The sequence below is a fragment of the Brassica oleracea genome, chromosome C5, assembly GCF_000695525.1.
Source record: "Brassica oleracea var. oleracea cultivar TO1000 chromosome C5, BOL, whole genome shotgun sequence".
In the NCBI taxonomy this organism is placed as follows: Eukaryota; Viridiplantae; Streptophyta; class Magnoliopsida; order Brassicales; family Brassicaceae; genus Brassica; species Brassica oleracea.
This window is the reverse complement of record NC_027752.1, coordinates 22,546,043-22,571,410: the sequence shown is the minus strand read 5'-3', so window position 1 is coordinate 22,571,410 and position 25,368 is coordinate 22,546,043. Positions and strand designations below refer to the sequence as shown.

Below are 25,368 nucleotides of genomic sequence, written 5' to 3'. Positions count from 1 at the left end.
AAACAAAAAAAAAGGAAAAACAAATTGCAAAAAAAAACAGATTAAACTATAGATAAAAAGCGCACGACCACCGATCTTATATTATAGTACAGTATTCGTTATTGTAGGTTTTTCTATAGTTACGCTCGATTCACAGAGACGGATCATGTTTCGAAACTAAACTTTCCATAACGGTAGTACTAAACTAGCTCGGGATTTAACGGAGTAGCCCTCACCTTAGCAATGAAGAGAAGTGGTATATATGAACTCCAGCTGCTCAAATGGACTCCAAATCTGAAATCAGATCGAAATTTCGAGTCAGAACGCCTTTCGAACGGTTTAAAACGGGTATTTACGGAAAAGTCAACCCGCTGGTCAAAGATCAATTATTTAATTAATTAATTAATTGATTAATTAATTAATTAATCCGGTTTTCCCTAACCGATTACCAATTGATTTTAACCGACCGGTTTAACCTAACCGAATCGAAATCGATTTAAACCGGTCAAACCACCGGTTAACCGAGTCAACCGAGTTGACTCACCGGGTCGACTCGGCCGAGTTGGCGAGTCGCCGGCGAGTCACCGGTGTCGGTCATCGGCGGCGACGGCGGAGCTACGGCGGCGGCTTACCGGTAAGTTGGCCGGCGGCGACGGCGGAGCTGCGGCGGAGAACGGTGGTCCGGCGGCGGCGCTGCGGCGGAGGACGGTGGTCCGGCGGCGGCGCGTGGAACTCACGCGCGCGCGGAGGTGAAACTTCCGGAGGCGCGTACGGCTTCGTCCGGGCTCCGATCGTGACGCGGTTGGTGTCTACGGCTTCGTCTTGACGAGAGGAACACGATGATGGCCTTGGATGCACGAGATTCACTACGGTTAGAAAGTTATGACCGATTTACTAAAACGACCGAAACATAACTCAAACACATGGCGGTTTCCGGTTACCTCGAGCTGCGGTTGATGGTGATGACGAGCTTGACGACGTCCTGGCGTGCGGTGGCTCCAACGAGGACTCCTGGTGAGCTTTCTCTCTCTCTCTCTCTCTCTCTTTTTAAAGAAACCAAATGTGGCCTTTGGGGATAGTTTGGGGTTGGGGTCATTACAGAAAATTTTGTGTCTAAAACTAAATTGAGCTGACGTTTTGTAGGGTTATAAAATCCATGTTTCATGCAAACCAAAAAACATATACCGTGTTCAACCTAATCTACCTCTTGGCGAATGGCAAGTCATTGAAAACATTTCTATAACGAAGGCATCTGGCCAATATAGAACAACAAGCCATCAATACAAGATGTCTATCACTGATAACACTCTGATAATGCGTTCAAATTTAAGTATTGATAGCTGTTTCCTATCCCTTGTGAATTATGAACAAATATGCAATTGTAGTTTAAAGCCAAACTATCTCATTGGTAAATCATGATTGACTCTCATAGTTTCGTATATATTTCTCATGTTCTCATTGGTAAAACATGATTAGACCTGCAATAATAGATTGTTGATTAATATAAATCATTCAAATATTATACATCTTTTCAATACAAACCAAAACCATATATCTTACACCATATATCATATCAATACCATTAAAAAGGACAATTCTCAAATTATATCCTTAATGAAAATTGCAGTTTTCTCAAAAATACTCTTATTTTTACAAGAGATTAATAAAATTCATTAGTGACATTTAAGTCTTTTGGTTTTGGGCTTACAAATGCACCTAAATGGATCTATAAATAATGGGCCTATATATATATATATATATAGAAGATATATTAATTTAAAATTAATATAAATATTTTAATTAACAAATTAAAAATAAAACGTAATGCCCTTCATCTATAATCTATCGGATTTTTAATTAACAAATTTTCCATTAAATCCGAACCGGATTATATACAATGTATCGGGTCTATAGGTTATCAACCACGAATCTAGGTCAGATATGAAAACAGATCTAAAACTCAAACATTATTATAGAACAACTAACATATTTCGAACAAATACCATATTTTGAAAAGAAAAAAAATAAATGATAAAAATCTAAAAACTCAATTGTTATGGTTCGAAACAAAAATAATGGTAGTTTATAAATCAACTTTCGGTCAATAAATGAAAAACAAACAAATCCACGCTTTCTAAGCGCGGGTCAAAATCTAGTATATTATTAAAACTGAAGTACACTTTAGTACTATTTAGAAACATGAATAGTAGTATAACTGAGAATTGTTTGGAAACGAGAATAACATTATTACATTAATTGTATTTCCATATTTCACTCATATTAACAAATTTATTAATTATATTACCTTAACAATATTTCACATCATTAATTATTTTACCATAATAATAATAGTGTAGATTTTTATCTAATAGTTAATCAATATTAATTTTGTGCCAATTATAAAATCAAAAAAGTAAAATAACTGAGTTTTGCATAAGGTTTTATTTTGTTTTACTAAAATTTTTTTTTTAAAATTTCAATCGGTGAAAAATTACGTAGCCAAAAACATAATTCAAAGACATGTTTTGTGAATAAAATCATAACGTAAATCAAAATAATAAAAATGAATTACATTTATTGTCACTTAAATTTTCACTCAATATAATTGTCTTACTAAATAAAAAAAAACTCTTTCTATTTCACTTAATTTAGAAAAACACATAGAAAATGTCTTTTTATTGGTTTATAAGATCAGTTAGGCATGAACACTAGATATCCACTTAGGTACGAGTTGTTCCTTTCGGGTATCGTTTCTTTTGTTTTAAAATTACTCCCTCCTTCAACATTAAAAATTTATGTATAAGTTTTGAGTTGGGTCCTTTTGAGTCTGGATGAGTACGGTTCTGATGTATATGACCCTAAAATATCTAAATAATCAATGTATTTGAAACAGGTTTGGACATTTGTACAAAAAATAACCATATTATCATATTCGATCCAGGTATTTTGAATACAATTAGTTATATTATGACATATCTAAAATATAAAACACTAATTATGAAAAACAAATATTAATGAATAAAAATATAAGTATAGTTTTATTTTAGTAATTTCATTAATTATATTACTTTAACAATACATCACATCATTAATTATATTTACCGTAACAATACATCAAATCATTAATTATAATATACCACAAAAGTAATAGTGCAATTTTTTAATTTATTAGTTAATCAATATTAACTTTGTGCAATTATAAAAAACAAAAATGTAAGATAGTCGAGTTTTGCATATGGTTAATAGTTTGGTTTAATCTGTTTTACTAAAACTTTCTTTTGTCTTAGTTCCAATTAGTGAAAGATTACATAGCCAAACACATAATTCAAAGGCATAGTTTATGTGAACAAAATAATAATTTAAATTAAAATAATTAAAAAGTATTACATTTATTGTCACTTAATGTTTCATTTCATATAACTATTTTACTAAATAATTTTTTTTCTATTTTTCATATTTTTGCCAAATATATATAAAAAGTTTTCTTTTTAATTTATTTGTAGAATCAGTTAAATATGGACATTTGCATACTCATTGAGGTACAAGTTGTTTCTTTCGGGATTATTTTTTTATTTATTTTGAAATTAGGTGCCACTTGGATATTATAAATTTATGTGTAGAAATAACCAATGTATCTGAAAGGGGTTCATATATTTGTACCAAAAATAATCTTATTACCCTATTCAGTCCACATCTTTTGAATACAATTAGTTATACGACTACACATCTTAAATATATAACACTTATCATAAAATAAAGAATAAAAATTTATAAAACCGTAAAAATTAACACCCGCACGGACCAATCTCTAGTAGAGCTTAAATCTAAATACAGTTAAAAAAAAACAGTCTCTCTCTAAATTACTATCTACTCTTACATTATTTACATTACCCATGATATATACTTCATTTTAATGATATTGTACAAAAAAAAAATTATCAAAAACGGTCATAAAATCAACACGAAACACAAAAACACAGTGGTGAAAAACGTTTTCATTCTCTCAAAATTAACATCAAATCTTTTTTTTTAAACATTACCCATGATAAAAACTTATTTTAATGATATTTATAAGAAAATCGTCAAAAACAGACACAAATTTTCTCTATTTTGAACTCTAAAAGTCATTAATGAAAGATGAGAGGTGGAGCAGGATGGAGAAGAAGAAAAAAAGTGAGATTAGTATGATTCTATTGGGTAGAGTTGTTTTGTGGGGTCAAGTAGTTGAGATTTATAGTTAGTTTTTTTTTTTTTTTTGATCAAAATAGTTAGTTTATTAAATTGAATAATTTAATATATTAATTAAGCGGAAGGTCAAGCGTAATATTTATATTAAATAAATAGAAGATTAATACAGAGAGTGCAGTGACAAAGGGAATAGAAAGAAGACAAGGATAATAGTTTTTTTTACGATAAGAGCGTATTGAGTTAAAGTCCCACTAAAAACGTTTATTTCACAATTAGGGCACTTTCAAAGTCCAAACCCTTTTGCCGGCGAGAGCAAAAGAAACTTAGGAGAGAGAGAGAGAGAGATGTCGAAGACGCTGGTGCAGCCGGTAGGACAGAAGAGGTTGACGAACGTCGCAGTGGTTCGATTGAAAAAGCAAGGCAACCGCTTCGAGATCGCGTGCTACAAGAACAAGGTCCTTTCATGGCGTTCCGGCGTGTAAGCTTTCTCCATCGCTTGAAATCTTTTACGGTTGGTTTTACCCAATTTAGCGATTCGATTCTTGCAAAGAGGCGTTTGAATGTTTATCACTGTACCGTATTACGATTATGTTTTCTTAATCTGAAGCGAATCGACTATATTCCATAAATAAAATATTTGTTTGTGCAGAGAGAAGGACGTAGATGAAGTGTTGCAGTCACATACCGTTTACTCAAATGTGTCCAAAGGAGTTCTTGCTAAATCCAAAGACTTGATAAAGGTGTTTGGATCTGATGATCACACCAATATCTGCTTGGAGATTTTGGACAAAGGTGAGCTTCAAGTTGCTGGCAAAGAGAGAGAGTCACAGTTGTCAAGCCAGTTTCGGGATATTGCTACCATTGTAATGCAGAAAACCATTAACCCTGAAACCCAACGCCCTTATACCATTAGCATGGTAGAGCGTCTTATGCATGAGATCCATTTTGCTGTTGATCCTAATAGCAACTCCAAGAAGCAGGTGAGTAGAGTAGTGTATATGTTTTAATGTCCCTATGAAAAGCTTCTTTTTCATTATTAAACTTGTGCAGGCTCTTGATGTCATCCGTGAGCTGCAGAAGCACTTCCCTATAAAGCGTTCTCCAATGAGGCTTCGTCTCACTGTTCCTGTTCAGAACTTCGCCTCCCTTCTGGAGAAACTTAAAGAATGGGACGCTTCTCTTGTCTCCAAAGACGAATCTGGAACTCAGATGTCCACTGTAATGATTCTATAGCTTTAAAACACTTTTAACTTCTTCTTTTTTTTCCCTCTAATCCTAACTGATTCATTCTTGTGCAGGTCTGCGAGATGGAACCGGGACTATACCGAGAGTGTGATTCCTTTGTGAGGAATATGCAGGGGAGATTAGAGATACTCGCTGTATCAGTTCATGCTGAAGGTGACACAAGCATGGATCATTACGATGAGCATGACGATATGGCATTGCTGACAAACAAGCCATTGTTACCTGTTGAGACTGAGGCCGATCCTGTCGTTGAACTTAGCAAGAAAATGCAGAAGCAAGAGATTGGTACTAGTAGTAACACAAAGGAAGAAGAAGGAGAAGGAAAAGGGATCAAGTGCAGTACCTGCAACACGTTTGTTGGAGACGCTAAGCAATACAGAGAGCATTTCAAGAGTGATTGGCACAAACACAACCTGAAGCGAAAGACTCGTAAACTCCCTCCTCTTACTGCTGAAGAATGCTCAGCTGAGGTTGACATGGATGACTCCAGATCAGACTTGAAAGACTACTCTTTCTGAAATTTACAGATTTGGCATTTAGGTTTTGAGTATGAACACGCAAACTTGTTGAGCTGATCAATAGGTTTCATCAGGAATGATTTTTTTTTTTTAATTGTTTCAGTTAGCAGACTCTTTTCTTGAGCCTATAAATATCGTAATACATTTCAGCTTGGAGTATTTTAGATAAGCTTGTGGATTTTAGATTGTTGGGTGAGAGTTTTGATAGGACAGGAGGGTAGTTAATTTTTCTAGTTCATAATTTATGGAAGTTTTAAGGGATAAATGAAGGATACAACATCTGATTCATTGACTCTCTGATGAAAGATGTACATTATCCCACTATAATAAAAGCATAAAGAAAACTCTCGATAAAAAGGAAAACAAGCAACTCGAGTTGGTATTTTAAAAGCAGTTGTTGTACAAAGATCTTCTTTTTAAAACTCTTCCGGCTTGAGGCCTCTTTAATCCTTTTACCCTGGGTGATGCCAGATACGCTCAAAGTCCCTTCATCATGCGTTCCAATCACGCTGAAAATTGTTGAAACCATTGACTGCTCCTAAGAGTTGGTTCCCTAGATCCGGTTGCACGTTTGGATCCCTCACCATCATCCCAACTCTTCCGTTCATCAGACCATTGTTCCCGTTAGCTCCCATCCCAACACCACCTCCTCCTCCAATGTTTGTGTTGCTGCTGTTGTTGTTCACTTGACCGTTCATCATCAGAACATCGGAGCTATTTACATTACTACCTCCCTTCCCCTCGCTCCCAACCATACTTCCTCCTCCTAAGGTATTGTGAGCTTGGTTGCTCATCAGGATTTCATTCAGTATCTTCTGCACCGAACTAGACCCGTTTGCTTCATCACCTGCAGCCTGTTGAATTGCTGTGGAACCCATGTGATTGTTAACACATGTCATCCCGTTTTGAGAGAGATTGTTGTTGTTGTTAGACGAGGAAGTTGGAGACTGAAATGATGTCAGGTTGTGTTGCTGGGATAATGGCGCCATGGTGCCCGAGGAACTAGGTGACGCCATCTGAACTGAGTTTCCACCATAAGGACTGTTTGGTGGATTGTAAGCAGCGTTCTGATGCCTTTGCTTCATGGAATTCTGGTGGATGAGCCCTGCGATGCTGCTTGTGGAGGAGGTGCATGCAGAAGCTGCATTAAAGGCATAGTTTACTCCAGAACTCTGATCGTTGTTTGCAATCTGCCTTAGCTGTTCATTGGGTTGCTGAGGAGAAGGACCAGGCAGTGCAGACGGAGGACCTGTTCTCCGAGGAAACTTGGCTAAACTCTCTGTACCAAATAAGAAAAAAGAACGACAGATTGACACGAGATAGCTATCAGTCGCACGTTATTAAAATATATTTATACGTGATGCTTTAAAGGCTGTCACATTAACTTACCGATTGGTCCTGTTCTTGTTTCTCTGCTATAATCTATCAAGTCCTTCATACTATTTACAACCTCCGAGATCTACAATATTGCAAGAGATCAATATGCATTAGCAAAAATGGGTTTTGCAAAGAGGAAACTTATATCTTTTGCAGCTTAGTACAAATGACACTTATGTTCATATTGAGATATTATATTATTCAATAACATCCATATACCTGCAAACACCGAACATATCTCTTTGTGTATCCCAAATCATTCACGAGTGGTACTTCCAGGGCCTTTGCCAACTGTCTAGCAGATGCAACAAACCTGCGAAGCAGTGGCAGTACGTCAAAAAAAAAAAAAAATTTGAATAAAACAGGATTTGTTGTTACAGTAATCTAACAAAATAAGAGAGGAAGTTTACATGTTGCAATTATTTTGTAACTCTGGAAGAGCAGAATCTGTTGTTGCATTTTGAGCGGCTTGTTGATATTTCTGAGCTGCTGATCCAAGCTGACTAACCTGTACATGAAGAACCAAAAACAGATTAAAAAAGTACCTAAGCAGTTCTTGTTGATTTAGAAGTAAAGGTGGTGATTCTAGTCACAGGTAAACCCAAAACGAAAGTAAATCAGGCTAGAATAGTGTTAATGTTTCTGGAAAATACCATAAACCCATAAGATGCAGTGTCAGTAATGGGAAACGAGATAACAGTAGTTAATGTTTCTGGAAGTTACCTGAGGTATCAAAAGCCTTCGTGGAATAAGCTCTTCATGTCTCCGAGCACAAAATTCCCAAGAGAATATCTGAGAAGAATAAAGAAAGAAACTTATAGTTTGCCAAGAGAGGAAAAAAGAGAGAGAGAGAGAGAGAGAGAGAGAGAGAGAGAGAGAGTAATATGAAAAAACCTTAAGATCTGGGGAGAAAACTATTCGAAGTTGGCCATCACGAACAACTCGAAGATGCTCAAATACACTCTCTTGTGTTGCTTTTGCGTACTCCAGGACAATTTGACCAGATGAATTCTGAGATTCCCTTGGCATATCCACATATAAAAGTTCTTCCAGAGTTCCACTTTCATACTTAATCTTAAAAAGCCGCGGCAGGACTTCGGCGGTTGCCTCTGAACAACCAAAGACGCAAAAAACGATTTCTAAGAACTAGAGAAAAAAACGTTGTATTGTGCGATAATCTAAATAACGTCGTACCAAAACCACGTCCAGGCTTTCGGTTGCATATCTCACAGTGCCACACATCCTGCAATGTCTCCATGTAAAGAAGTTAAACACGGAAACAAGTAACTAGTATACTGAAAACAACTGGCAAGAGCAAGAACAAGTTCAGTGGGCAGTAAACCTGAGGGAAAACGCCAGTTGTTTGCCGGCCACTGCCATACATAGAAACGCACCATCTCTTCTTCGCATTAGGAGCAAAGTACTCAGCTACAAATTTTCTCCAGAACTCAATGTTATTGTCCTGCATTCAATAGCAGAAGGTTCAACTGTCAAAATCATAATGAAACTGAAAGAAAGAGAAAATCATTTAAGGTAAGAAGCTTTTACTTCAGGCCTATGTTGTTGTCGGTACATATACTGTGTAAGACGCTGAGCACCCATGCCGGGTTCATACACTGGCTTCATAGGTGGCCTCAGAGGCAAACTCTGTTGTGGCAATTGAGGACGTTGTTGAGGCATTGATTTGAGGAGTTGTTGCTGTTGTTGAAGTTGCATAAGTCTCTGCTGCTGAAATATATTATTCATTTGAGCCTGCGAAGAAGATTGCCCAGGCATTTGAAGAAACTGCTGTTGTTGCCTCTGCTGCTGCTGAAGAAACAGTGACTGCTCTGAATGTTGTTGAGGCTCCATTTTCACTTGGGCCATGCTTCTCATCGCCTGAAGTTGTTGGGGTTCCAACTTAACTGATGATCCTAGGTTTCTCAACATTTTCTGTTGCTGCTGGTCGTTAGAGACCTGACCAGGTTCCAACTTGACAGGTCCCACACCTCCACGCACTGTGGGAAACTGCTGCTGCTGCTGTTGTTGATGTATTGAGTGCTGAGCGTGTTGAAAATTCTGAGGCTCCATTTTCTTATTCCGTTGCTGCTCAGCCAACAACTGGTTAGAGAATTGATGACCCTGAACTTGACCAGACGAGCTTGGCGAAACCATAGTGGCGTTGAAGGATGACAAACCACTAAACCCGACGCTAGACAGAGGGTCTGACTCGGCCCCACTGCCGTTTACGAAAGAATGGCTGTTGAGGAGGGAAGAGATGTTTGGCGCATTCCCGAGCATACTCATACTCATGTTGTTACTGAACTGAGGAAATGCTGGTTGTGAAGGAAGAGGAGCTCCTCCTGTCGGAACATTTTCGCCACTGCCAACAGGATTTGGCGCCTCTGATGGTACCATACTCCCAGAATAAATATATATATATATATAGAAAAAGGCGAGGCAGATGATTTACGGTCTGAATAAGTATAACCTCAGTTCTGTGTTGGAGCAAAGGTGTCTCCAGTGCACAATGAAGTAGAAGCGTGAGCAATGATAAGCTTCAGAGTCGTAAAACAGATGAAGAAAATAGCTGAATCTGAGTGGTGAGATTCCGTATGGAACATTCTAGAGCAAAAGGAAGTCGCAGAGCTCCGAAATGAAAATCCCAGATCCAAATGAACCAAGTCTGCTCCTTTCCAATTCAGCACCTACAACCCAAAATCATAAAAGTTAACAAGCACCCAAGAAGCTCGATCGAAACCCTAATTCAGATTCCAGACTGATACTTACAAGAGCTTAAATTGAAGAATCTGTCTCAAAATAAAGACAATCGGAGATATCAACTATGTTTATCTTGATGGTAGATTACAACTTGAGAAAGAGAGAGAGAGAGAGAGAATCAGTAGAAAGCTAAAGAAAGGAACTTGCTGTTTATCTTCATCTTCTAGGGTTTGGGGATAACCCAAAAGAAACTAAAACAATTCTCTGTCTCCTACAAATTGATTTTTTATTAACTTGTACCTTTTGTTTTGCTCACAGTTTTGTCTTCTGTTCTTCGCTGTATCTTTTAGAGAGAGAGAGAGAGAGAGAGAGAGAGGGAGGAGGCAGATGAAAAGAGAGAGAATAGTCCTTGCGGACGTCAAAACTAATTTCGATCTGATTTTTTCATTCCCTTTCTTTCTTTTATGTCTCTCTCCTCTCCTTCAAATGAAGTCAATGACATTACTCTAAAAATGTTTTCTCACCATTTTTTATTCAATCATTTTTTTCCCCTTTGAATTTTAATGATGCAAGATTATGTTTTTCCTTTGAGATTATATGAAGTTATACTATTTTAAATTTTGACTGAAACTAGGAAAAAGATAATTCGTAGCAGAAAAGAAACTAAACACCAGCTAATACAATAATAACCACTATGATAACACACTGAGACACTAGAGTGGACACAGAGCGAATATCTAATATTTTAGAATAGTTCGATTTGTTTCATTCGAATAGTTAATTTTTTTGATCCGATACGCTTCGTGGTTGTCCTAATATTTTCTTTTCAGATATCCAAAAACTAAATTTTTAACGGGGTATCCAATTAGATCAATACAAATAAATTAATTAATAAAAATGTATAATAATCCAAAATTTAATATCAAATTGTACTATTTTATTACAGAAATATTTTTTACTTTTTAAATCTAATAACTAAAAAATACATTTAATAAATAAATATATTATAAACTTACATAAAATATGATAATTATAATATATATATATAGTCTTTATATGTATTAATATATATATGCATATAACAGATCAAGGCATATATTCACTTTTTTAATACTAGTATGTGTGATTTGCTTCGTCTTTTGTGGATATTTCGTATTAGTATTTGATTTACTTCGTAAATCAAGTATTCAATTTATAATTTATCATATTATACTCAGAAAAGTAAAGAGTACGACTCAATAATTAAGTTTATGATTTTAATGTGCGGGATTTGCATAGTAATGCATGAGGTGTTTATGCCGACAAGTTTGAAAGTTTCTGGGTTAGACTTCCTTTTAAGGACCTTAACATTTGCATCTTGAGATTTTGGAGGATCGACAGAGAATTAGGTTATACAAATCTTTTAGATTAAATATTCAGTTGCTCAGTTATAATAATTCTTAAAATAAACATTCATAAAAAGTACTAATCCGGTGGATCATTGTTAGAGTAGAGAATAATGTTTTTGATTTTGTTCAATTCTCCTGTTGCAGAAGCGATTAATGAAAAACATATCCCCTATATAGTTAAAGAGAGAAGCGATTAATGAAAAACATATCCCCTATAGTTAAAGAGAAACATTTGTCATCAATGTATTCACACCATATTTGACTCGTGGCGGTCTCACAATGATTTCAATTTTAGAATGCTGACGTTTCACTTGCAAAAAGCTTCTCAGCCCAAAATTGCGTAATTAACAAAATATGTTTCCAAATTTGCATCTCACTTGTACATAAAAAAAGTTTTGGAGAATGACCGTTATCTCGCGATCGAAACTAATTCTAATATTTTCATTGATAAAAAACGTGAGAAGAATTGGTTGACTAACTTGGAGAATATTTTCTGAGCTTTATGTAACCATGGTTGTTTAACTGAAACTAACATGGTTGCTCTCCTTCCTTTGAGCTTTCACGAGCTGTATGTAAGCAAGATGAACTGGATGAAACAGCACATCCAAAGAAACTTCTCCTACTGAAACATTAATGGTTGTTCTCCTTCCTTTGAACTTTTATGAGCTGTATGTAAGAGAGATGAACTCAATGAAACAGCAAATCAAAAAAAGCTTCTCCTACTGGGTCCCTTTGTTTTTTATAAAGATTTGCTGAGCTCCAAACTATTTTTCTAGTAGAACATTTGATTTCAGAATTCCACCCACGAAACTCTTTTTCTTCACCCATATATGTTTAATCTGCACTAACAAAAATGTTTACCAAATATATTATTCTTTATATGTGTTTTAAATGCATTAATTACTGAATATACGACGGAGAAATTTCATGTTTACCACTTCCATGGTACCACTTTTCATCTTTACCACCACTAAAATGACGTTTTCAAAAATATTTTCTTCATTAAGTGGCAAAAGACTCTTATACTATTGTTCTCTATATATATAATAAATTATTATTTAAATATATAAAAAAACAATAATTTTTTTTAATGTTTTTGAATTATACATTTTCAAATTTGAACTTTTTATAATTTTTTTTTGAATTTTTTTTTGAATTTTTTTTTTCAAATTTTCTTTTTGAAAATCGAAAATTATGTTTGAAACTATTTTTTAATTTAATTTTTTTATTTTTTAAGTATTTATTTATATAATTATTAGAATCCTAAATTTCATATTCCAAAAACCCTACCCCAACCCTCAACTCTAAACCTTAAGTCTATTAGATAAACCTATGGGTATAAATGTCTTCTACCATTCATCAAAAGCGAGGATAAAAATGATTAGTGTAAATATGAAAAGTGGTAAAAATGGCAATTTCCCATATACAAACATTGTTGTAAAAAAATACTATAAAAAGTCACAGACATTTTGGTTACTCTAAATCATAAATAACAATTCTATTTAGAAATCACACACTTCCACACATTCCTTGGAATCATAACAAACAACTAGATTTTGATCCACGCAACCGCACGGACATTGTTTTTATTTTTTTATGTTTTACAGTAATGGTTGTTCATATGTTTTAATTATTTTTAATTGTATTTATTGATGATATGTATTATTGATGTTCAAACAACTAAAATGGTATGTCAGTCAAATATTAAAAAAAAAGTTATGTTTTGAAATTTCATTTAAAGATAGATTATAATTCAGCTTTCTTCAAGAGTTTTTAAAATATTATATTTTTAAAATATTATATTTTTTTAATTTAAATTATGTTTAGAATTGTTAGTTGTTAGTTTTAATTTGTTCATTATTCAGTCTTCTTAAGAACCATTTCTTAATCATGCCACCAAGCTTTTGTTACAGTAATTTTTTTTAGTATGTATTTTTGAGGCACAAATAAGTATTTGGATAATGGCGACCCAAATTAAAACCGAATCCAAATTTTAAAACGGGTTTAAGTCGAGTTCTAAATGTGCTATTATATTCGAATCGAACTCGAGTAAGCCCGAACCGATACGAAAATGAACTTTTATAATATCCGAATGAGACTAAACTTTTTATCTTAAAAAACCCAAACCGAATTGATCCCAAACCAATACCAACTCGCTATCCGAACACGCATGCCTACTATTAATGTATCAGAAATGATGGTCAGAACCGGTAAAGTCCAATTTTGATTTGCTTACTAACTATATAAACTGATTGAATAGTCAATCTTATTAAGAATAGGTTAGGTCCGACCGTCCGATTCAGATACAATAATAAAAGACAAATCATTATCAAAAAATAAGTAAAAGGAGAATAAGATCAATAGTTAGGGTGTCCATGTCGGCAGTTAAAATCATCCAATGGGGTTGGTTCTTTCCTCCGCGTCAAACCGAAATTGGGTTGATCTTGGGCTGTTAATTTTTTTTTGATCCGTGAAAAGGGAAAAAACATGTGGGTCAGAAGCCCAAATCTGTGAAAATCGGATAATGTCGACATCTCATCTCTTCGCTCTTTAGTAACCCTAAAACGGCCAGGCGATGAATCTCTTCGATATCTCATCTCTTCGCCCTTTCCCCTTCTTCAACGGATCGATCAATCGACACCGTATGAATCCTCTGGAAATCTCATTAATGGGTTCCTTTCGTCCATCTCCCTCTGAGATTCTTTATAACATTCATATTTCCCCCCACATTTGTCACACACAAAACTCTCTCAAGCCATGAATTCCAACAGCAAATCTCCTGTTTCCGGCGATCTTACCGCGAAGAAACCAAACGGAAAGGACGTTGTCTCCTCCGCCGACCCGGTCAAACGAGACGGCCAAACCGGTGTCTCTATCGCTACAGGTGTCTCCGATGATCCTAAGAAGACGAAACCAAACGGTAAGGCCGTTGTCTCCTCCGCCGAGCCGATCAGACGTACCGGCCAAACCGGTGGCTCTTGCGCCAACGCTGTCTCCGGCGATCTTATACCGAAGAAATCAAACGGCAAGGCCGTTGTCTCCTCCGCTGGGACGATCAAACATAGCGGCGGATCTGGTGTCCCCTCCGCCAAAACTGATGAAGTGCTATTATTCAAAGATGTCATGTTCGGACCTCAAGAAGGCGAGTAAAGGTGTCTGATCCATTTTTGGGAGGCTCGGAACGCACTCACGAAGATACTTATTGGTCTAGAAATGATTCTGGTTGACGAACAGGTCTATTCCGACATATTTGATTTATTTTTTATCGGTTTTGCTTGATTAAATTACTAACATTTGTTTTTTTTTTGTTTTTTTTTTGTTATCAACAGGGTAATGTGATCCAATGATTCATCCCACCGAACAGGATTGACACCTATTTGCCACATATGATCGCTGGTTCCATCTACAGACTTAATAAGTTTTATGGATCTAAAAGCAAGATTGTGTACCGGGTTGCTGAACCAGACGTGACCATTGCTTTCTCATCGAATTATGTCCTCTCTGATCTCGAAGACAGTCCGGTTCAGATTCCTGAAGATCGGTTCCGCTTTTATGGATATGAAGAATTTGAAGCGGCATGTGACCTTAAGGGGGATCTTTACGGTAATATTCACCGGATTTTATGGTTTAGCACTTGATTGGTTTGGATGATGTTATGTCTTGATCTTAGTTGTTTAGGTTTGTTTCATGGGTTCTCGGTTTATTTAGTATATAAAGTATTAAGTTATATTTTCTCTTCTTGCAGATTATGTTGGTCACATGAAACTGGTGAATGGGCAGACTCTGAATGATAGTCTTGTGCTTGATGAAGTCGAGATAGCTTCTACAAGGCGAATTTTGGTTCATGTTCAAACACATGAGTAAGTTATTCCTCATGTTTTTGATCTATGCCTATACAATTTCACTGATCTCATGAGTTTCGGTTTGTTGAAGTGGTCATGTGATGAAACTCTATCTATGGGACAAGGCTGCCACTGACTTTTGTGAGAAGTTTAAGGCGCATGGAAACACTTCGAGTGTTATTCTGGTGACCACTGTCAACCCAAAACGATTTGGAGGATAGTAATACCAAATCTTTGCTTTTGTTTATATATGTTAATAGGATGCGTGAAGAACATAGATTAGTCACGATAGTTGTTGAGTAAGATTTGTTTTTACCTTTGCGATGTGGTAATTTTTTTTTTTTTTTTGGTATGATAACATTATTTGTGTTACAGGCGTGCTAGCTCTATCCTCTCTGTCATCTTCGCGTTTGTTCTTTGACATGGATGTTCAACCAACCAGGGATTATTTGACTTGGTAATTATTTCTTAGTTGCATAAGCATTTGGAAGCTTTGACTTACATAATTTTTGGGGAACCTTTACTTCAGGTTGAGCTCAAACTCGGATGTTGCTAACAGGGTTAGTTCCGAAATTGTCACCAAGGCTGAGACAGTTACTATAGGAGAATTATTCTCCTACATCAAGCAAGAAGGGGCAAAGGTACAACCACTCGTACGTTTTACAAATTCATTGCGCTGGTCTTAGTTATTTATGTAATTTCACAATTACGCAGGTTGCTTGGTTTGAGTGCACAGCCACCATTGATGTTGTGCATGGTTCAGCGTGGTATTATATCGCCTGCGGTGGGTGCAAAACTAAGGCAACCAAAGGGCCTACCATGCTTATGTGTAAGAAATGTGGAACGGCTGAAGTTGCTGGTGTTGCACAGTAAGAGTTCAAATAGTTTTTGTTACACCCACACATTTGGCATCCATTATTAATATTCTTCTATCACAGGTATCTCACAAAGCTCTCTGTATATGATAACGATGATCAAGCGTTTTTTGTGCTTATCGGTGACGCTGGGCGTGAGTTGACTGGGAAACCAACATCGGAATTGGTTGAGAGCTACTTTGAGGTATTTACGAACCTGTCCATCATATAGGTTTAGAAATGCATTCTCATAAGTGTTACAAACCTGTCCATCATATAGCTTTCAAATGAATTTTCATAAGAGTTTATATTTATGTTAGGCCAATGAGAACGTAGGAGATGATCATGTAATCCCGGTGCCACAAGCTCTGATTGGTACCAATGGCCAAACTCACAAGTTCATTGTCAAGGTTTCAAAACATAATTTGGAAGGCAAGACCCAAGCTTTGACTGTCACAACGGTACTCCCTCCTGAGGCTCCAGCACCTGAAGGCAACTTAGAAGGAAACGTGATTGTTCATTCCGTCGAATAAACTTTGCAGATGGGTAATCGTGAGGATGTTCCTTCCATTGAGAATGAGGAAGCTGTAGATGAAGTGGGGAAACGGGGTTCTGATGGGATTGAATCAGGAGAAGCTAAGCGTGCCAAATGTGGCTAATATGTTTTATGTTTTAAGTACTGGTTTTGGTTTATTAAAAGACTATGCTTTGTTTCATTGGCTAATAAGTTTTAAGAACTGATTTTGGTTTAATAAAGGACTATGCTTTGTTTCATTTTATTTTGGAGTTTGTCTTGGCAGCATTTTAACTGTCTTGGTTATAAATCTTTTGGTTATACTTATATTTTACTGAGTTTTGCTTAATGTTTATGTTTGATTTTTTTAGTGTTGCTAAATCTTATGCATGTTTTTTAAGAATTGAGTGGTCATTTGTGTTTAGGGTTTAAGAAGAATACGTTGAGTAATTTTCTACAATCAATTCCAGTTTCACTTGTGTGGGGTTTTTAATAACTTTTTGGTTTTTATGGTTGAATATCTTATGGACTTCTAGATCTTATTAGTTAATAAAAAAAATACTTGATTAATACATATCCATTTTTTAATTAACTATAATGTACAGGAATATCTACCTCACCATTACTTAATATAAATTTAGACATTTATAGATTAAAAAAAAAAAACAAACGACATAATCTTATAATATCGACTGTCCAAATAATAAAGATGTTCAGGATATTCCACTTTAGGAAATTTGTCGCAGTTACGTATATGCAATAATCGCTGCTTCGAAAAAGGAACACTCAACCCATCTAATTATATTAAGCCGTAAATCTCCAACACCGTCCTCAACCCAAAAGCATCTCTCCGACTCTTCCCTGCTCAGCAAACATGTACTGTTAATAAATAAATGTCGTATTCTTTGATATTTTTGATATTTTTCATATAATATTAATTATTTAGAATCAATTATATTATAAAATTAATTAATTAATTTTTATGTTTTACAAAAAAAAATCTTTTATGTAGACAGAAGCCAATTCTTCTGATTTCTACATTCGAAAAAACATTTTATTAAAATTTTGCTTTTAATAAATTACTTTTTCGTTTCCTATTATATTAGGGACAAGATAAATCAGATTGGTTATAATATAATAATTTTTACGTTTCCTCCACTCTCAAATAGAATTTTATCTATGGTTTTATATCAAGATGGCCACTTTTATTGTGTTTTTTTTATATTGTGTTTTCAGTAATACATTTACACTTAATAAAAAATATATAATACGTTATTTATTGATATCAGTAACAGAGTAAGTGGGTGAAATAAATAATTTTAATGAACAAAATAATTTATCCAAAAATATGCAATACATTATAATGAATTATTTTAATATGATAAGTAATAAGTTAATGGATCATTAAAATATACGCCCAAAATATAAACTTTGTACTTATGCTAAATATTTTACATGAAAGTCATACTCTTAACTAAAATAGACAAAATTCCTATTGCATATATTTTGTTTGATGAACTTATAATACACAAATATTATCATATTACGTAAAGAAAACAAAATATATAAAAATCTGTAAAGAAAACTGTAAAACTAAAATTTTGAAAATATACAAAAGGAGATAATAGTATAAAGTAACCTAAAATTGACAAATGAACAATAATAAATAACCAAACAATATAGATATAAAAATTTAAAATAATTATCATTTTCATATTTGATGAATATATAAGTGTTTTGGATCAAACAAAATTCCAAAAACTATTACTACACTATACTTCTCATACATTAAAATAGTGTACTAATCACTTAGCTCTTCCGGTCCTAGAATACTTAAGACTAGAAGCCAAAAATGAAAAAAATAGCCGTAAATTAGAAATATGCTGGTGGGAGAGTTCGAACCCTGGTCCATGAGCATATACGAGGGCTACCCTACAACTAGAGTAAAGACACGCTTTGAAAATTTTATGCCCGACATATTACCTATAATCAGCAGGCGGAAGCCACTGGAAATTGTCAATAACGTTTATTCAGAAAGTTTGAGTGTTTCTTCTTCCTTTTAACGAGGGAAACTCAAGACTCTTCCTCTTCTATCTCTCTACTATCTTCTCATCGAATCTCAGCCGCCATGACTGAACAAAGTCGTTCTTCTACTAATCGATCTAGACGTCGGAGGTTCAGTGACATCGATTACTCATTCTGAGAGCACTATCACTTCCGATCTCAAATTCCGTTCATATCGTTCGACGATCATCTCCAAAGAAGCCGACTGTTATTCTCCAATACCGTTCCGGCATCAAAGGATATTCCGGCCGTCATCATAATGAGGAAGCCGCTATCGGGTATCGTTATCTTTGTCTCCAAGGCTTTGTAGTTCAGGGTTCTTTAGATCCTAAGGATTCCGTTTTAGATGATGTGTTTAGGATTATCGATAGCATAGGATGGTCTTACACAGTGATGCATGTGCATCCATTCTGTCCTAGGGTTGTGAGAGAGTTTATCTCAAACAAACCCTTCAACGATGAGGGTGCTCTTATCTGGGGGTATGTATTCCGGTTTACCCCTTCGGTGATCAACTGATTGATGATGACCCCATCTATCGAACACTCTTTTGAGTGGAAAGAAGTTGATCTGAAGCAGGCCATCTCACACCTCACTGGAGGCCAATGCTCCGGATGGATGGGATTCAATCTCAATGCTTTGCTCAATCCCTTCCAAGCTCTATACCGTGTATGTGAGTTGAATTGGCTTCCAGGTCCTGACTCTGATTCAATGATCAAAACCCGACTCCGCCTTCTATATGCTGTTGCCAATCGTAACAAGATTAAATTTGGTCATCTTGTGTATGAGCAAGTGATCGAGATGACCCGCAAAACAGACTGGGACACAAACCTGATTTTTCCAAACCTCATCTATCAACTCTTGATGCTTCAAAAAGAGGTTCCTTTGTTACCAGGAGACGAAGAACCTATTGGAAGAGGTCTCCCTATCAATGGATTAGCAGGTGAAACAAGTGGACCAAGGGGACGTATAAGGCTGAGTTAGTTTAGCAGCCAAGTTATTTTTTGTAAGGTCCATCACTCTTTCACAAATGTAACTAATACATGATCTTTTTATCAAGTAACTTGTATCTGAATCCTCTATCAAAGGGTTGTAATCTCAATGACAGTTATGTTTTTGGTATGATGTTATTGTCTAAATGAAAATGTTGCTTTGATATGGAATTATTGTCTAAATGAAAATGTTATTACCAGTCATCTTTCTCAATAACAGCTTCATTTTATCTTCGTTCAACATATACAATGCATGTCTAAATACTAGAAGCCAAAAAATGGGAAATGACCGAAATAAAAAATATGTTTGTAGGAGGGTTCGAGCCCTGGTTCAGGAACATATAGAGGGCTATTCTACCACTAGAGTAAAGACACATTTTGAAAAATATATTGACGACGTATTACATATTAATCGGCAGCCGGTAGCCACTGCTTCTACTGCTTGTGCCCATGGCCGGCTTGCACCAGACCTAAACATAATAAAGAGTCCCGAGGATTACAATGGCTTTGCTCTCCAGTACAATGAGCAGCCGCATACAGGTTGTGATTGCACAGCGTTACATAGTTAAGCAACCCATCAACTCTCTCCCTAACCCATGAAGTTGTTTTAAAAGTTAAAACCAAGCAAAATACGTTTACTGTCTTTTAAAAAAAAAAAAAAAACTAAACTCACAAATTGATTAGTAGTTTTATACCGAATCATTATGAATTACCATATCTACAAAAATTCTACATCAGAAAAGGAAGGTAGTATAATTCTTTAAACCAGCCTTAACAATCTTTGAGTATCTCCTTTCTAAGCGAAAAAAAAATCCAACCCTCACCAAAACTCATCTTTTTCTTGCATAAGCTAAAGAAACATTATCTGCCATCTCTGCAAGACTATCCTCCACAAACAGTGTAAGTTTAACACGTTCATTACTCAACATTTAGAAATGTTAATACATTCACCAAAGTGGTAGCAGATTGTTTGCAAGGATCAGCGTATCACCGGAATGGATCCCCCGCCCTCTGACCAACCCATAGGACTCGCTGGTAAATATTTAATCTCCTGCATCTTTCTCTGCATAAAGAAGAATATATTTGATGCGTCCAAATTTATTTTAATTTTTTTGATGGGTTTCCGATTCTTTTTGGTAAAGGTATTGGAATATACAATCAAAAATATATCATAAATTAGTTTTGTTTAGTGATTCGGTTCATGCCTATCCCTAGACACTTTTATTAAACAATAATTTAATTTGGTTTATATAAACTACTAAACAAGCATCTGTTGCATTTAGTCTTCTCAGTCACAACGTCAACTTTAATGAAAGAGAATCAACCGATGGATCAAAATAAACTCATTAGCTATTGTGTATAAGGCTGCATATCGTACCGTTGTGTTTGTGTCGGTTGATGTAATCTATTTTCAGTAAAGATCAAAACAAATGTGATTGCTCGGTTCCATATGAATTACATGGACACAAAGTTGGTCAGATACAAATTCTTAGTCGGCACTCACCAGGAACCCGTATTTTTAGATATTAGTAATCCATAATACTATTAAACGAAAAAAATTTATGTTTTTTTTATTTGATAAAAAAAAATTAAAACTTAAAATAAAATATTAAATTACTAAAACAAACATTTAAATATGAGGATCATATCAAAAAAAATAAATCAGGTATATATTAATAATTATATTATGTAATTTACATATAACTATTATATTATATTATAACTGATCGGTTATTAGTAATAGTCTTTAGGAATAAAAATAAGAAATATTAGTAATCCATAATACTGTTAAACAAAAAGATAAATTTTTTTTTACTTAGATTTGAAAAAAAAATTGAACTTAAAATAAAATATTAAATTACTAAGATAAACATTTAAATATGAGGATCATATCAAAAAAATAAATCTGGTATATATTATTAATTGTACTACATAATTTACATATACTTATACTATTATATTTTAATTGATCGGATTATTCGGTTTGAATGGTTTATATACCAAATCATATCCATATATCGCGGCTTCTTAAAAATGACATCTATTCGGTATGTTCGGTACTACCAGATTCAAACCACTTTCTCTATCTCGGTTCGGTTCGGTTTTGGTTGATTCGTGTTAACCGGATTGAACACCCCTAAATAATTCCAATAGCACGTACAAATTTTCAAGGAAATTATATATTTCAGATCACTAAGCCATATAGGTGACAACACATCCACCTAATCTCATTTTTCTCAAACAAGTCACCTATATATATATTAGGTTTAAGTAGTATGTACATTTCTTTATAGATTAGTTATTAGTAAAAAATATTTCCTTTTTCCGAAAAAAAAATATAGTACTCAATCAATTCGTACTGAAAAATATATCTCTTATTACAATCTATAGTTTTTTCTCAACTATTTAAACATATATAACATGGTTGAAACCTGATCAAATTATGATATTTATTTCAAACATATTTTAGTTAGAACAAGAATAATTATAATCCAATTTCAAATAATTGCTACTATATTTAAAATCCCATGTTTCATTAACATTTACATAGATCTATTTAGAAATACATATATTTAGATGTATATATAAATACATGTATCACATGATCATAAAAAATATCAAATTAAATTAATACTATACATCAAATCACAAACTACATTAAGACAACAATGTACAGTTAACTATTCAACTTTTTTTCTAATTTAAAATAAACAGTTAATTGATTTTCACCATGCAAATATTTCAGGCGGACACACACAAAAAAGGAAACGAGGCCGTCCACGTGGATCACGTACGAAATCGAAAGGTGTGTCCTTACTCTCAAAAAAAAATATTAAGATTAAAATTTTCTCATCATAGTACTTATATTATGTATATTTTCAGTTCATCTGATTAACGATCGACCAACATTCAAACCAAGATATTATGACAGTAAGTTTATATGGATTATAATATTATACTTTAATCAATACTTATTTATCAAACAAACTGAGTTTTCAAAACTAATCAAATAGGTGGCTGCGATGACTGCGACTCTTACAGTAAGAAACAATATTATAATGTGTATATCTTACGTTATATCCTCTTAAACTAATAACTTTTAATCTTAATAGTCAAGCAAAAAAATGCACGTAATATGAGAAAGACCATCTTGCTATCAAAACGAACTTCAGCACGGTCACAAGGTAAGTAACATAGCTAACAAAATCCACTTAGATTTAATATATTTTTAATTGTAACATACATTGTTTATGCATAGATTCAGATGCTCCACCACGAACACATGTATTGCGTCACACTCGAGCAAAGAAGAAAGGTGCATACTACTTAAACCCTATAACTTACTTAAACCCTATAACTTCCGTAGAATATATACATTTACAAATAACAATAGCTGTTATCAAATTTAAAACTCTGGTAAATTTCTAAAATATTAAATAAACTAGGATTTAATAATTCTTAACAAATATTTATTCAGATAAAGGTTCGACATCACAAACAGAAGAAAACCCAATCGTAGCATGCTCAAAATGTGGTGCGTTAATGTAGACTTCAGAAAGCACCGGTACAGATCGCAAAACAGATGAACCAACGTTCACAATTTGCTGTAACCATGGCCAAATCAGGCTTCCACCGATCAACCCCCAGCCCTGTTAGAAGAACTTCTTCAGTCTAGGTGGTTTTGAGATACTATCTGAGTCTATAATTCTGTACTGGCGTTTACATCCGTTGGAATGAAAATGGATTATAGTGTGGTGTATGCGCCTGGTCCTTACACTATACGGATCCAAGGTCAAACCCACCATAGAATTGGCTCGCTTATACCGCAACAAGGCCGTCTCCCAGAATATCTCCAGCTTTATATTTTTGATACGGGAAACGAAGTCAGAAACCGCTTAAATGCAATGGGGCAAACCTCAACAGAAGGTAATCTCGATGAGACAACCTTAGGGCGCCTCATCGAGATGATTGACGAGAATAATTGTTTAGCTAGGATTTTTCGACGGGCACGTGACCACTACGAAAGAGTCGGGACAGAGTTTGCAATTAGGTTGCTCCCAGATAAAGGGAAGGGGAAAGAATATGATCTTCCGAGTACGAGTGAGGTGGCAGGCCTTATCGTAGGGGATATATCATCAACAATTGGAGTACGAGATATAGTGGTCCAATTTCAATATGACACTTTACAGCAGATACGTGATGATCACCCTCTATACATGAGCTTACAATATCCTCTTTTGTTTCCATATGGTGAGTATGGCTTTCACCCAGAGATCCCACTACATCTTCAGACAGACACTTCAAGAACAAGGCAATTCCTAACCATACGCCAATACTACACTTCTCAAATCCAGACATGTCTTAACCAAGGGATGACATTGATTAAAGGAGGTCGTCTCCTCCATCAATTTGTTGTGGACGTTTATACGGCAATTAAAGAAGATCGACTTAGGTGGGCGAGGAATAATCAAGATGTCCTGAGAGCCGAGCTCTACAGTAATGTCCTTGATGCTGTAAGCAAAGGTGACACTGATGCTAAAATTATTGGTCAGAGGTTTATACTGCCGCCAAGTTTCACCGGTAGGCCCCGGTACTTAGTTGAGAAATACCATGATGCGAAGGCTATTTGCAGAGAATTTGGCAATCCAGATTTGTTTATCACAATGACTGCCAATCCTAACTGGAGAGAGATTAAAGAGCATATTGGGAAATATGGTGGAGATTCTCCCAATGATAGACCAGACATTGAATGTCGGGTCTCTAAAATGAAGTTAGAGCAGCTACTCAAGGATTTCAAAAAAGTAACGTTCTTCAAGCCATATACAGCGGCTCTCCACAAAATAGAGTTTCAAAAAAGAAGTCTCCCTCCTAGACAACACATTTGTTGTACTTCATAACATTAAGCTCCTGAAGAAGTACGAAGCTCATATTAATGCTGAATGGTGTAATCGTACAAGCGTAGTGAAGTACTTATTCAAGTACATAACCAAGGATGTTGACAGAGCAACAACTGTTATTGAGAAAGAAAAGAAGGCAACTACATCTGACCCAATGGCCTTTGGCGAATCAAAGGATACAAAGACTACGTCGAAGCCCGATATTTATCAGCTTGTGAGTCTATGTGGCGGACTTTCGCATTCCACATACACAAAAAATAACCTTCAGTTGAGAAGCTTATCATTCACTTAGAAGGCGAACATAATATCACAGTTAAAGAAACTGATAACCTCGGCCGTGTAATCCGCAAGCCAGGTATCGAGAAGACAATGTTCACTGAATGGATGGTTTTATGCAGAAGGTTAGAGTTTGCACAGACACTACAAGAAAACAGCGACATACTGAGGGAAAAAATCTTTGGTATGTCGTCGAAATAACGTTATTCCGACGACATACCGACGAAACAAGTCCTCGAAAATAACTCCTCGGAAATTCAATTTTCCTCGGAAATCCCTCGGAATTTTCCGACGGAATTCCGAGCAAACAAATTTCTGAGGAAACTCCGAGGACCACCAGTTCGTCGGAAAGCTCCTCGGAATATACCGAGGGAGAACGTCCTCGGAATTTACCTCGGAAGTTCCGACGAAATGTTCCTCGGAATTTTCATCGGGAAATTCCGAGGAACAAGTCCCTTGGTATATTCCGAGGAATGAATCCCTCGGTATATTCCGAGGAACATGTCCCTCGGTATATTCCGAGGGTTCATTTCCTC

At 35.2% G+C, this 25,368-nt stretch overlaps 4 protein-coding genes and 1 long non-coding RNA gene across 8 annotated transcripts in view; 3 read left to right on the top strand and 2 right to left on the bottom strand.

The window, feature by feature from the left end:
• LOC106293885 overlaps positions 1–1,070 on the bottom strand; it is a 5,374-nt gene extending 4,304 nt beyond the window's left edge. The window contains exons 1-3 of one of the 2 annotated variants that reach the window (XR_001260679.1): positions 921–1,070; positions 612–845; positions 216–273 (exon numbers count right to left, since the gene is read on the bottom strand). This is a non-coding gene — a long non-coding RNA (uncharacterized LOC106293885). The remainder of the gene's footprint in view (positions 1–215; positions 274–611; positions 846–920) is intronic. The other variant, XR_001260678.1, reaches the window with a different exon arrangement.
• Positions 1,071–4,451: 3,381 nt separating this feature from the next.
• LOC106294838 (ribosome maturation protein SBDS-like) lies at positions 4,452–6,108 on the top strand. Its single transcript, XM_013730511.1, has 4 exons — positions 4,452–4,645; positions 4,817–5,147; positions 5,218–5,385; positions 5,466–6,108. The coding sequence occupies exons 1-4, from the start codon at positions 4,512–4,514 to the stop codon at positions 5,928–5,930; spliced, it is 1,098 nt and encodes a 365-aa protein (XP_013585965.1). The 5' UTR covers positions 4,452–4,511; the 3' UTR covers positions 5,931–6,108.
• A 92-nt stretch (positions 6,109–6,200) lies between these two features.
• Positions 6,201–10,451, bottom strand: LOC106294836 (transcriptional corepressor SEUSS-like). 3 transcript variants are annotated; one of them, XM_013730510.1, is made up of 11 exons: positions 10,308–10,451; positions 9,778–9,994; positions 8,856–9,691; positions 8,650–8,769; positions 8,502–8,550; positions 8,202–8,416; positions 8,031–8,099; positions 7,718–7,815; positions 7,527–7,620; positions 7,320–7,389; positions 6,201–7,209 (listed from the first exon to the last, which is right to left on the bottom strand). In XM_013730510.1, exons 3-11 carry the CDS (start codon positions 9,597–9,599, stop codon positions 6,422–6,424), a joined length of 2,247 nt encoding a protein of 748 aa, XP_013585964.1. In that variant the 5' UTR covers positions 9,600–9,691; positions 9,778–9,994; positions 10,308–10,451; the 3' UTR covers positions 6,201–6,421. The 3 variants fall into 3 exon arrangements, with proteins under 3 accessions (XP_013585964.1, XP_013585962.1, XP_013585963.1); XM_013730508.1 differs by having other exon boundaries at positions 8,856–9,994; XM_013730509.1 differs by lacking the exon at positions 10,308–10,451 and adding an exon at positions 10,077–10,269 and having other exon boundaries at positions 6,422–7,209; positions 8,856–9,994.
• A 4,330-nt stretch (positions 10,452–14,781) lies between these two features.
• Positions 14,782–16,750, top strand: LOC106344795. Its single transcript, XM_013784105.1, has 9 exons — positions 14,782–14,998; positions 15,141–15,255; positions 15,329–15,411; positions 15,613–15,694; positions 15,767–15,878; positions 15,952–16,106; positions 16,176–16,296; positions 16,412–16,552; positions 16,634–16,750. Exons 1-9 carry the CDS (start codon positions 14,782–14,784, stop codon positions 16,748–16,750), a joined length of 1,143 nt encoding a protein of 380 aa, XP_013639559.1.
• A 6,648-nt stretch (positions 16,751–23,398) lies between these two features.
• Positions 23,399–25,368, top strand: part of LOC106344794 — an 8,442-nt gene continuing 6,472 nt past the window's right edge. Inside the window, exons 1-3 of the mRNA XM_013784104.1 lie at positions 23,399–24,460; positions 24,564–24,770; positions 24,955–25,016. Coding sequence (XP_013639558.1) covers positions 23,399–24,460; positions 24,564–24,770; positions 24,955–25,016 — 1,331 coding nt within the window. The remainder of the gene's footprint in view (positions 24,461–24,563; positions 24,771–24,954; positions 25,017–25,368) is intronic.